We start from the raw sequence: 13,813 nt of genomic DNA, 5'->3' as shown, positions 1-13,813 counted from the left end.
TACGTAAATGGTAAACTTTGAGAAATTTCAAAATCAGATTTTCTCCTGCACTGCAACCAAATAACCTGTTTTTATGTATGTATGTACGTACGTATGTATGTACGTATGTATGTATGTATTTAACTTACATGCTGCCCATCTCACATAGAGGCAACTTTAGGCAACTTACAATCAATATAAACAAGATAGAACATTACAACTAAAACAGTATTATTTAAACATTTGTTTACAGAAACCTTGAGAATTAATTAGAGCTACACAGAATAAATACTTGTGTTAAAAAATAACCAGAAGGTGTTTTTTTTGTTTTTTTTTAAAAAGTCCTATTTATCTTCAGCTTTCTTGATTGTGACAACCACCAAGCATTCACTTTTGATCCACAAAACTGGGAGGTACAATTTGCTCAGAATCAGGATCTGGAGAGCTCCATGCCCATATTGGCATTTATACCTTTATTTTATAAAATAAAAAGCATTTATGCCAGTGATATGCTGCATATGTACAACATCAGTTTTAATCTATTGTGTTGTTTATACATTTGTATGAAAGGCTCTGATATCACTTTAAGTGAGTGGCCATTACAAATTTAAATTTGTCTGAAGCCAAATCATATGAATTTTCCTTTGGCTTTCACATACATCTTTTTGTGAAACAATTTTCTAAAACTCCATCATTATTATCCCACACAACCTTATGAAATATTCTCCCTTCCCCTGGGAAGTGAGTTTAATTCCATCCTTTATTTCCAAAAGTCCCTAAAGATTTAGCTACATCATTAAGCCTGGGATTCCCAGGGGACTGTTTGAAGTGGCTCCATTATTGCTGTTAACATTTAATCTTTTTGTGCCTAATGGCTTTTTAAAATGTTGTAATTGTGACTCTCTTTTTTTTTTCATGGGCTTGTTGTTTTTGTATCTTTGTTGTATGCTTCCCAGAGTCTTTTTATAAGATGGGCAGCCATATAAATTTGATATACAAATAAACAAACAAACAAATAAATACATAATTGGAGATGTACAAGCTGCTATATGGTATCTGATAATCACTGGCTGACTATATAGCTCTTGCTGATCTGCTTTGGGCTTTAGCAGCCCTGTTAAAAGTCACATTTCAGATGTAAAGATGGGTAAGGCCTGGAAAAAACCTGGAAAAATTGGGACGAAACAGGGTTTTTTTCCACACACACATCCCCCCCCACACACACACACAATTTTTCCAGATTTTTTCCAGCCTTCCAGTCTCTATTCAGGTGTCCCCACATTAGCTACCTACTATCAATTTGAGTTTGGTCAAAAAGTCATGCAGGCTTAGTTTTAATTTGTTTGACTTACGACATATCGGGTGTCTTTTTTTTTTACTTTGTTTTATTTTATTTTATTTTTGTCTAGCAACATATTGCATTGAAAAAAAAAGTATTTATATGTACATATTGACTTCTTTCCCAACTGGGCAGCAATCCATCAGCCATCAAGTTTACCGGAAGGTGAGATCACCACCATTGAAATTCATCGGTCCAATCCTTATATTGAATTGGGAATTAGCATAGTGGGTGGCAATGAAACACCTTTGATCAATATTGTTATTCAAGAGGTTTATCGTGACGGGATCATTGCCAGAGATGGAAGGCTTCTTGCTGGAGATCAAATACTGCAGGTACATATCCGATTATATATTCTTCTCAACTCTGGTGTGTCTAGATTGTGCAGCTCTGTATTAGATGATGAGTAAGCAAGAAAGCTTCATGATTTCCTGGCACATTTTTGGAATTCTCTGTTTGGGATAAAAGTTAATGTAGCAGCTAATGGCCAGAACATGCCACAATTAAAGCAAAGTAAAATACTGTAAGCTTTTTCAGTAGCTATATTCCTGATTTCATGATTTTTATATTCATTTCATATTTTTCAACAAAAAAATAGGGAAATCAGAATGATTGTTTATTCCTTCTTTTCTGAGCGATATGCTTCATATAGAACAGACGGTATAATACAGGGTGTCCAACCTTGGCAACTTTAAGACTTGTGGACTTCAACTCCCAGAATTCCTCAGCCAGCACAGCTGGCTGAGGAATTCTGGGAGTTGAAGTCCACAAGTCTTAAAGTTGCCAAGGTTGGACACCCCTGGTATAATACATTGGAAGAATACAGCAATGTCATTTTTGTTTATAAATCATGTTCGTGTCTTCCTTTTTCATAAAAATTCTAAGAGATTAGGATTAAGATTTTGTGGGTGTCCATGCCTTCTCAAATTAGAATGAGGTCTTGCATTTTATATGAGGAAGAAGGCCGATGGAGGATGGAAAATCTTATTGGAGTTTCAGGAAATCCATTATGGAAGTTTTACAATTACCAGTTCCTCAGGTTGATAACCTATTGGAAGGATCAATTCAAGCCAAGTCTTGCCTCCCCCCACAAATTTCCTGCTGTACTGCTGCTTTTTCCTTCCCCAGAGGCTCTCTCTTGAGCACAACAAGACAGAAGCAATTTTACAGACTGCAAAGAAGGCCATAGAGAATGTCATCCTGAATGTCGCCATTGAACAGAACATTTTCTCCCACCGAACTGAGAGATATTGTGTCAGAGATGGTTGCATCTCTACTGCTTCTCTTGTCCTCTTGCTTCCTTTCAATTTAGCAGGTGATCCTCAGATAGAGGTTTTTTTTAAGGGGACTAGTCAGGATCATGGAAGATAAGACAGTCAGTGGCTGCTGAACTGTAGGCTGCATACTCTAAATACTGGTTGTTGGAAAGCAGCAGTGAAAAGGGGCATCACCCTCCACTCTAGCATTGTGAGCTTCCCAAATATATGATATATATAGTTGGTACCAACAGCAGAGAAGTTGACCAGTTGGCCATTTGTCTCGCTACGATCCATCCAGACTTTCCTTATATTCTTATGCCTAGTGAAGGTTTCAACAAATTTGTTCAAAGATAGCAGTCCTTTTAACAGTTCAAATACGCAAAAAGAATTGATAGCTTGAGAGATGACTAATAGGATGTTTATTATTTCCTAATTAGTTCTATTGAATGTTGTCTAAGGTGCCTGCTTAGAATAGGAAAAGAGTTAGGGTGCTACCAAAGCATCACTTAATTCAAGAGGTGTATCCAAGGTATTTATTCTAGGTTGATGAAAATGCTTGAGTGTGAGAAGTAGCACAAAAATACAACATTGGAAAAGAGATTGGATTCCGCTTTCTGCTTGCTGAGCTTACCTTAGGCTGCATAAAATCATTCCAATACCATCCCTGAAGTCAGTATTTGTGCATAGGTTTAGCCTAATATCGCCAATCAAAGCTGAAGACGAGCTACAGTGACAAAATAAGGCAAGAAAGAATTCTAAAGTTGCTTTCTAAAATCACTTGGACTTCCTGAATAGATCCTCTTTCTATATTTATTGTGTCTCTTAAATTCCCTTTATGTTATGTTATGTTATGCAACTATTACCAATATCATTGAACTATCATTATTTTGCTTTGGTAAACTCTGTTCCTTCATTTCCCTTTAAAGTTTAAATAAAAGCTCATAAATATGCAATTGAGAAGGATTTTGCCAAATTTCCCCCAAATTTCAGTTCTCTGAGAATATATGTTCTCTACTGGCAGGAAAAGTGAGAAATGGAGACATGTCACAAAGTTTAATTAACATGCTTTGGGAATACTGAAGCACATTGTGAATTAAAAGAGAGAAAAATAGATTAAAAGAGAAAGAAGTAGAATGTATTTTTTACGCCTTTACTAATACTCAAGAATGTGGCAAATAGCTATTTCACACAGAATGTGAAAAGGAAACAGTTGTTTGAGTCTCAATGATTATTCTAATCTAGTCAACACATCTAGTCAACACATTTAGTGGTTTAGATTTTGGATTGGTCTTTTTCATCCTATTAAGTGATACTACAGCTTCTTTTCTTCTAATGTTTCAGGCTCTTTCCTTCAGGGTTCTTCTTTATTTTCCTTCCTCATCATGTGGCACTAGCTCCCCTCAATCTAATGTAACTGGGGAAATGTAGTACAATACCTGTGGAAGGCACCGAGTTGAGGAAAGCTGATAAGGATAGGATAAATTCATTATACAGAGTGTACTATTAGCATTCCTGGCTATCAGTAATGGTGAAAACAGACTAATATAGGTAAATATGTAGATCTTTTCAAAAGATCTACCTAGCTGCAAAAGAAAAAAAATGTTCCCCAAAGGTTGTTCTTGAAATTGCCAAGAATATTTGTGAAAAACGTTCAGTACATTTGGCTTCATTCTTACAAAGTGCGAATTCTGTATATTAATAGCTCACTCATTCCCTGAATGCTTAACCTTATGCTCCCAGAACAGCAGCTTTCATGCAGAAAAGATGGTGGGAAAACTTCCAGAAATGCAAAATCCTTGACCTAAATGTAGTCATGCTGATTATTGCAGGAACAGACAGAGAAACTGGGAAATGGGAGCCAAAAATGGTATAGAAATAAATGGCATGTCCTGGAAACAGATGCCCGTCTGGAACATTGAATAGGGCATATTGTCACAAAGTCCAACGTTTCTTTTCTGCTTCTTTTCTTTCAGGTGAATAACTTTGACATCAGTAACGTGTCTCACAACCATGCCAGGGCCATCCTTTCTCAGCCCTGTACATCACTGCATCTCACTGTCCTCCGAGAGAGACGATTCGTAAGCCGAACACACAATCATAGTGATAGCCCTCCCCAGAGAGAGGATAGCTTCCATCTGACCTTACACAAGCGAGACTCCAGTGAACAGCTTGGCATTAAGCTGGTGCGCAGAACAGATGAGCCAGGAGTATTTATTCTTGACCTGCTGGAAGGGGGGTTGGCTGCTCAGGATGGCCGGCTCTGTAGCAACGACAAGGTGTTGGCTATCAATGGGCATGACCTGAAGCACGGCACACCTGAACTGGCTGCTCATATTATCCAGGTAAAATCCGGTAGCTGGGGATTCACTCTCTTTTGTGTACTGTGATTTGCCCAAGCTGGACCGGGGTGGTTGGGAATGATGGGGTTTCTTGCCTTAATACACCTGCCAGTTGCCAGATTAAAGAAGGCTGGCCTTCTAAAAATCAAGGATGTTGATGCCCAGTGGTGGGATTTAAAACATTTTACCACCGGTTCAGTGGGTGTGGCTTGGTGGGCGCACTTGGCGCGCATGCACACACTTGTTTGTGCGTGTGTACCAAACATGCACTTTGCGCAGGCACAGAGGCGTTCCAACTCACCTCCTGCAAGCCTGCACTTTCCCGGTCACTTCAGCAGCTGCCGCACGGCATTCTGCTGTGCCACACAAAGCAGCTGCGCTTCAAAAGCACAGGATAAAGGTGAGTATGGGAGCCCGGGCGGGCAGGTGGGCCCAACAACAGAGTGGCAGCGAGAATTGGTTTGGTCTTCGCTGCTCATTGCCGCTACTGGCTCAGCAGAACTGGGCTGAACTGGTAGAATACCACCACTGTTGATGCCCCAGATTGCATTCAAACAAAACCTTAGTAACAAACACATAAATTGGTAAACATTGTATACGGGAATGATTAGTAGAGACACCTGCAATAATAAATAGGGTTGTGTAGCATTGCAGATTCAGAGGAGGAAAGGTGAGTCAGAAGGCATATGGCATGTAGCACCTGCCGGCAACTCCTTAAAGTTGTGTTTTCCTGGGATTGTGCCCAAGAAAAGAGCTGGTTTTTGTTTTGTTTTGAAACCAAAGCACTGCACAACTCTATTGATTATATAGCATTGTTTTTTCAAACCTTTCTCCCTTTTTCCCTCCCCACACAAGCTGGTTTCCATGGTAAAGTTGGAAAGCTATCTGTAGATCTCTTGAGTCATGAAACAGTATCCTGGGATGCCCTTGGCTTGTTCTGCACAGCCATTGGGGTTTAGATTCCGTGGACTAGAAAACTTGATAAGTTTTTCCTTTTCTCCCTTAATAATTCAATTTCTGAGATAGCAACCAGCAACCAGATAGTGAAATCAGGTGCTGGCAAACTGATTGAACTAGTCCTCTGTCATGCCAGAATATGGATTGTGTTATTATGTGGAGAAAATAGAGTCTGACCAGTATTAGGTCCTCAGAAAAAGTGTTGATTTCCTTCATACATACAATATAGTCTTCATGGCTGGTTCATGAATAGAAAATCAGGTAGTCCTCAACTTAAGACCATAGTAAACCCCAGAATTTATTTTGTCAATCATGATGTTATAAATTGAGGCACCCACATGACTGGACACAATTTTGCATCTTTTTCTGGAGCAATTGTTAAGTGAATGCTACAGTCGTTTAGTGAATCAATGTATTTTTATGTGATTTATTTTTTTTGCTGGAAACCAAATAAAAACTCCAGAACCAGCAAAAAAACATTGTGAGTCATAGTCCCATGACTGAGGAATGCTGAACTGGCAATAAAAGTGAGCTGGTTGCCAAGCACTGAAATAAGTCATGTGACCATGGTGTGTGAGGGTGTGAAATTGCAACGAAATGGCAAAACTGGCTCCTAAGTGGCTTTTAGTGGGTTTGTTGTAACTTGAAACAGTCACTAAGCGAAGACTGCCTGTATTTTGACTATTCTTTGCTCTCAGAGCTAGCCAGTGTTTATGCCCCAATCCTCCTCCATTCATGTTTCATGTGAATTTGCAGGCCAGTGGCGAGAGGGTGAACTTAACCATTTCCAGGCCTACCAAGTCCCAAATTGTAAGCATTCTGAGAGATGGAGGAACCCATCTTACCAGTCATCTTCAATCCTATCAGCTATATCACAGCAACAGGCCAAGCCCACATAAGGTAAGTTTGGGAACGGACAAGATATTATTTAAATGTATATTCTAATAAAAATCTACCTCTGTGTTTCCTAAACAAATAAATGAATTGAAATGCATTCAGTGCATTTCAGTGTTCGTATCTTTACAGAATTTTTAATACAGTTTTCCAGTAAACTAGGTATTGAAATCCATACGGGAGGAAATATCCACATAAAATTTAGTGTATTAATAAAAAATAATATATAAAAATAATGTATTAGGGAACTGGGTGTTTTTTAAATGCACTTATTAAGCAAACCAACATATAAAATAGGTATATTGAAGGAAAATGCATATTAAGATGTGAAAAACTTTTTATGTATATTCCTTTTAAGAAATTGCAAACTAAAATGGAATGAACCCAGAATTGGGAAATTAAGAAAAAAAAAACAGAAAAAAAAACAGGAGTTACCCCTTACCTCTACAATGTTGATTGCTGAAAGAATGACATGGTCCATACATTTTTGTTAAGGTTAAACATATTGTATGATTAGATGCCTAGGAAGTTGGAAAAATGCACCCTCTACTGGATAGCATAGCTATTCCCACAGGCATCTGTTAATTTTTATAATTAAAAATATTGGGCAGGCACTTAAAATACCCCAGCAGAATAGATAGGAATGTGCCACCTCTCACTATACAATTTCTCAACTTGAAACGTACATTCAGAGCCAAAAGTACCATTTCCAAATGCACACATATCCCCCCCTCCAAATTGTATTGTATATTGTATTGTTATACAATCCACACAGCAAAAAAAAAAAAGAATTTTAGATCAGAGAGGTTGATTGGGGAGAGCACCAATATTTTGTATTTGTAAGAAGGTTTGTGGAGGAGCACTTAAGTTCCTGAATCTTTGAGGGGAGGGAATGACAGTGTCTTAATTTAAATAACTATATGAGTCTTTTTAAATGAAACATCTTGTCAGTATCACTGTGACAGTAATTCATTTGCAAAATGTTTTTTAAGAAAATCCACGTGCATTGATATACTTAATTTTCTGTAATAACAGTTGTGTTGTGAACCACTCTAATATATGCCGTTCTAAAAACTATTATCCTTAATGCGTTCCGTTAGGTATGAAATCTTCTGTGAAATATATTTCAAAATGCAGTCTCCCACAGTGCATGTTTTTTGCAAGCATATTTCAATATTTAAAAATTGTTGAGCTACAGTTAATGGGTGCTGGCAAAATTTACATGACTATTTGTTCTCCATCAGGATCTGCATGTGCAGATCATTTGGCTTCCCTCCTTCAGGCTTAACCTAAATTAAATGTGTGCCTAAACTCTCGTTTGTTGTTGTTGTTGTTGTTTTTGTAGGACCTCTCACAATGTGTGACCTGCCAAGAGAAGCATATCACAGTGAAGAAGGAGCCACACGAGTCCCTTGGCATGACAGTAGCAGGAGGTCGAGGCAGCAAAAGTGGGGAATTGCCAATATTTGTTACAAGTGTACAACCTCATGGCTGTTTGGCAAGAGATGGCAGGATCAAAAGAGGTAAAAGCAGAAGGCAATATTGAGCCAGTCGGATGGATGGATGGATGGATGGATGGATGGATGGATGGGAGGGAGGGAGGGAGGACGGAAGGAAGGAAGGAGGACGAAGGAAGGAAGGAAGGAAGGGAAGGAAGGAAGGAAGGAAGAAGAAAGAAAGAAAGAAGAAAGAAAGAAAGAAAGAAAGAAAGAAAGAAAGAGAAAGAAAGAAAGAAAGAAAGAAAGAAAGAAAGAAAGAAAGAAAGAAAGAAAGAAAGAAAGAAGAAAGAAAGAAAGAAAGAAAGAAAAGAAAGAAAGAAAGAAAGAAAGAAAGAAAGAAAGAAAGAAAGAAAGAAAGAAAGAAAGACTGCCTCTTTTAGCATATGAGGCTGATTGGAAAATGCTGGCATTGCAGCGCAGAAATAACAGACATTATAGTTCTGTCAAGCGTGATGCAAAGCTGCCATATGTCCTCTGCATCTGTACATACGTGACATCCTGTTCTTAGATAAAGCACAGAAAATAGCAACTTGGTGGTATGCATTTGCAATTGAACATCCCCTCAACAGGATCTCTTGTTGGTTTTTGCCCAGGTGACGTGTTGATGAATATTAATGGCATTGATCTGACCAATCTGAGTCACAGCGAAGCTGTGGCTATGCTCAAAGCCAGTGCTGCTTCCTCGGTCGTTGCTCTAAAGGCTCTAGAGGTCCAGATTGCAGAAGAGCAGCCCCAGGCAAATGATGAGCAGCCGAGCACCATCAGTGAGAATGAATATGATGCTAGCTGGTCGCCATCTTGGGTCATGTGGTTAGGACTTCCAAGGTATGAGTAATTTCTTCTTCTTCTTCTCTGTAGCGTCTGCATTTTTTTTTTCTGAGCAGGGTTAAAGAATCATGCTGTTTTCTGTATTCAACCTCAGTTCTTTGCAAGTCCTGTGCATGCCATTCTCTTACAGTATAATGTGTTAAAAATAGAAGACATCATTGTAATTTTTAATAAGGTTTCTATAAATATACATGATTAGTAGAGCAATACCTTTTTTTTTTTTTAGAATTTCTTTCAGAATATCAGGATCAGCCTATAGTTTCTTGTGAAAGCCCAAACCAACAAAACAAAGAAGCAGGCTGTTCTGACCAAGGCTTCCGAGACTGTAATTAAGCACACGCTTAGTGCAAACAACTCTTTTTTTATTTCAACACTGAGAATTATGTTCATTCCCAGCCTGTAATGAGTCTCAAACAGTCCCTCGAGATAAGCACCCACCTTTATCTCCTTTGAATTGCTGCCAACAACTGAAGCGCCAAATTAACTGTAAAAAACCAACCGAAGTACAAAGTCCACACAGAGCTTCAAGGTTTAATCTGAAAAGAGCGAACGACTTTGCTTCCTACAAAGATTTCTTCACCTTTGCCTGTCCTTTATACCTTATGGGAGGGGCAATCACCTCCAAGCCCTACTCCCGAGTCCCCCCCCCTTTAGTCTCAGCTGCTCTTGCCTTCTAGCAGCTCTGCGCACATGCACACTGGGAACAGGCTCCCCTCGTTCCTCTGCCTCGCTGCTGCCAGACTCTGGAGGTTCCAGAGTCAGCACCCCACAGCACACCATCCCAGATAGATGGTCCTGGCCCCATCTCTGCATCGGATGCAGGACCCTCGTCCGAATCCTCCCCAGGCTCCTGAACTGGTTCCCGTTCTTCCCCACTGTCCAATTCCGATGCCGTCTGCACAGGCTGCCGGCGAACCACAACACAGGCCCTGTTTAGTAAAAAGGAGTCCATTTTCAAAAGGAGCTATAAAAGTGATTTGTCATATATTTATTATTTGCTATTTTATGTTTAAAATGTATCTGCCCCTTTCAAAACCTCAAGTTACTTTTCCCAAGAGTTTCCCAAAATTAGTTATTTTCCACGCATCAGCATTCTTGATCTCATAGAATATGGATCCAGGTTTGGGTATGAAGTCAGTTGACTTTATGTTTTGCCTGGATATTTAAAAGGTGTGCCACGCTTCAGGGAAAGAAGAGATTTTGTTTAGAAAGACATCTTACCGAACGATTACTGTTTGAATTATTAAAAATCATTAATTCGTTGTATGCAGGCAAGCCTGAAAGAGTTAATATTATTTGTTAGCGGGCTAACAGATTTGCTTAATAGATTTTACAACTCCTTGCCCTTTTCCCCCCACAGCTGCCTACATAGTTACCATGACGTTGTGTTGAGAAGGAGCAATCTAGCCAGCTGGGGATTTAGCATTGTTGGTGGCTACGAGGAAAATCACACAAACCAGCATTTCTTCATTAAAACAATTGTTATAGGAACACCAGCATATTTTGATGGAAGACTCAAGTAAGGCTTTCTTTTGGGGTTTTTTTTTATCTGTGATTTTAACAAGAGAAGGATAAGTCACCAGAGCTCACAGTTGATACTTCAGATTCGTTCTCAAGTCCAGCATTTCTTAATCTTGGTAGCGTTAAGATGTATAGACTCCAACTTCCCAAATCCTGGGCGTTGAAGTCCACACATCTTATGTTATGGTGGACTTTTAAAAAGCAAACAAATGATCCATCCTCAAAGTTATGGCTACCTCCCCCTCTTGCAGTCGCATGATCACAGCTGGGTGGTTGGCAAGCTGCTCCTATTTACAACCAGTTGTGTGTTCCATGGCCATGTGATCATGATTTGGGACCCTTTTTTTTTTGCTGATTTTCAGTAGAAAAGGAAGGACATAAGTTGTCTACCTAGTTGAGTTCCTCAATAGTTTTTTTTTTTTTTTTAGAAGGGAATGAACCAGTTCCTTCTTCAAAATTGGCAGGACCATGCCTTCATTCCCATCACCAGATCCTAACTCCATGTCATCTCCTGGGGATGTTTGGGTAACCAGGAGGGGCAGGGATCCAAGCTTATAATCTAAGAATCCTATACACTTGCTGTGAACTAACAGGATCAAATTCCTCCCAGATAACCAAGCCAGACTGAGGCTCATAACCTTCATGGCACATGCCTCAAGGCTAGAGTCCAACATTTAGCAGATACTTTAACTCAGAGGTCTCCAACCTTGGCAACTTTAAGACTTGTGGACTTCAACTCCCAGAATTCTCCAGCCAGCTGAGTTTAACTGACAGATACCTAGTATATTCCTCATAGCAGCCTTGCCTGGTGAACTTCTGACTGCAGCTTCCTCAGGAGGATCTGGATCATTTTTCCAATTTGATATCCTTCAGGTGATCTATCACAAACCAAGAATCCATTACCCACCAAATCAACCCACATTCCTCTTTTTTCACAATTTTAAATGCTAAGCTGATTTTTTTCAGTTTTCTGCCTTTCCAGATATTTTCCACAGCTATGCTATTTAGTGACTTCACTGTAAATTGTTCCATTAACTGAAGTGTTCTCAATTACTCAGTCAATCAAGTTAAACATTCAAAATCATTTGAATTCAATTGTTACTTTTTAAAAATCTGAATTACCAGCATCATCTTCAAAGAGGCATGCTCTTCTGCAGTAGAGACAGTGAGAGATTGTACTTGCTGTAAGATGTATATTTAATGTAAACAAAATACCTTCTTCTTTGGAACAATTATTTTTTGCATGTATACATCAGCCAGTTAACATTACCTTTGCAACGAGAATTGTGTCAAATTTAGTTTTCCATCATACCTAAACAGAGGTATCTAAGAATTGATCATGCAAACTCAGGTCATTTCCTGCAGTATGTGGGATTGTGTAATTTAGTAATCCTCATTGTTTCTCTCCTTAGATGTGGTGATATGATTGTTGCTGTCAATGGACTTTCAACCATGGGTATGAGCCATTCAGCGCTGGTTCCTATGTTAAAGGAACAGAGAAATAAAGTAACCTTGACTGTTATCTGCTGGCCAGGAAGTCTTGTATAACATGCAAAGAACATATACATTGGTTGAAGCAGCTTTTTTTTTTAATAGCTGGCTCGACTTTTTCAGGCAAAGCTGTGTTTTTTCCCCTTTTCTACTAATGCAGCTGGTAATAAGCTGGGCCAAAAAATTGCTACCTTCAAATCTGACAAATGTGTCTGAAGAGCGGGGTGCGTGGGGAAGGAAGATTTTTAACTGTACTGTGGTGTTCTTCTCATCCTAAAGAAGCCATTCCTATCAAGTTTTCTTTATTATTATTTTATTTTCCATCATTATGTCATTGCAGTATCCATGTTCATATACTTCAGTTTCTTGGTTGGCTTAAGGAGATCAGCCTATTCCAACTATTGTAGTGAGAACAGGATTGCACCTAGTTTGGGTGCCAACATGCTGGCATGTTAGCTACCTGCTAGGCTGATCTCCGCATTGTTAAATACAGGTGCAAATGTATAACCTGAAGACAGCAGGTTAACAACAAGGGACATGTAAGGCCTTCTACATAAGTGATGGTTATTCTGTAAGGTGTTTCCTATTGCTCACGGAAGGCACACCTGGAACCCTCCGTTTCAATTGTTAAAATGTGTTGCTGCGTTAACATTTAGTAGATTAACTTCGACATATTTTTTCCTACATTTCAGTATTCTTCTGTTTAAATGAGCCTGAGCCATTGTTTGTGCTATGACTGCCACATAGAAGCTGCAGGAAGTAACTCCATGTAGCACATGCTCCATATAATAGTCTTAACCCATAAGAAGGCCCACTGTCCCAAGGTTACAATTGGTTTTCTATCATCACATGCATTGGATGGCAGGGAGTGGTGGAAAGAAAGAAAATGGTTGTCAGCCTTTGTCCGAAAAAAGTATTTATGGCATCATAATTATAATATACCAATTTGTCCCTGGCTACATGTAATCAGCAAGCCCATGTTTCATGTGAAGCATGACAGCAGCTTGTAAGAACCTCTGGTAGCATAAATAGTTGCCCCAAGGCTGAAACTGCATCAGTATTATTATCTAAGGCATGCACTGATGCATGATCAACCTATGAAAGCAGAATTGGATGCAGAGCAGTGCTTTGCTTATAGGCAGGTATCTTTTGTGACAATTCCAAATCCTGTAATCTGAATAAATTATGAGAACTTGCCATTATGTCTGCATTTTCTGTTTTGCATAATTTATTCCTCCATTAAGTCTTCATTGTGTATTTTGCATTATCATTGGACAAGGCATGGGGTACAATGGAGCTTCTTGCCACAGGAAGCTTGGCTCACCCATTCACTGACTTTCAAGATTCATAAAATAATAGGGCAGGAAGGGACCTTGGTCTTCTAGGCTAACTATAATGAATAACCAGCCATTGTTCTAGAGATGGAACCCTCACAACTCCAGAATGCCACTGCTTAATAGCTGTTATCGTCAGGATATTCTTCCTAATTTTAAATGTGGATCTCTCTTTGTGAAGCTTCCACCTTTTAGTTCTTGTCCTATCTTCTGACACTATGAAGAATAAATGTACATCCTCTTCCCTATGTTAGCCCTTCTGGCATTGTAAAGTTTTATGTCTCCCCTTAGCCGTAACTTCTTTAGGGTAAACATCCCCTGTCCTTTTAATTGTTCTTGATGGGATTTAATTGCCAAACCCCTCATCATCTCT

General features: G+C 39.2%; 1 protein-coding gene across 2 annotated transcripts in view; it reads left to right on the top strand.

The window, feature by feature from the left end:
- Window positions 1-13,301, top strand: part of LNX2 (ligand of numb-protein X 2) — an 80,884-nt gene extending 67,583 nt beyond the window's left edge. For both annotated transcript variants that reach the window (XM_087966321.1, XM_087966322.1), the window contains 7 exons: window positions 1,454-1,653; window positions 4,551-4,919; window positions 6,630-6,773; window positions 8,113-8,290; window positions 8,860-9,091; window positions 10,455-10,613; window positions 12,028-13,301. In XM_087966321.1, coding sequence (XP_087822447.1) covers window positions 1,454-1,653; window positions 4,551-4,919; window positions 6,630-6,773; window positions 8,113-8,290; window positions 8,860-9,091; window positions 10,455-10,613; window positions 12,028-12,163 — 1,418 coding nt within the window. In that variant the 3' untranslated portion in view covers window positions 12,164-13,301. The remainder of the gene's footprint in view (window positions 1-1,453; window positions 1,654-4,550; window positions 4,920-6,629; window positions 6,774-8,112; window positions 8,291-8,859; window positions 9,092-10,454; window positions 10,614-12,027) is intronic.
- Window positions 13,302-13,813: the final 512 nt, after the last annotated feature.

This window comes from Notechis scutatus, chromosome 5 (assembly GCF_049901735.1).
Source record: "Notechis scutatus isolate UNSWTSFEM ecotype Mainland chromosome 5, rNotScu1.2, whole genome shotgun sequence".
Taxonomy (NCBI): Eukaryota; Metazoa; Chordata; class Lepidosauria; order Squamata; family Elapidae; genus Notechis; species Notechis scutatus.
Note: the sequence above shows the minus strand (reverse complement) of the source record. Positions and strands in the feature narration are given on the sequence as shown.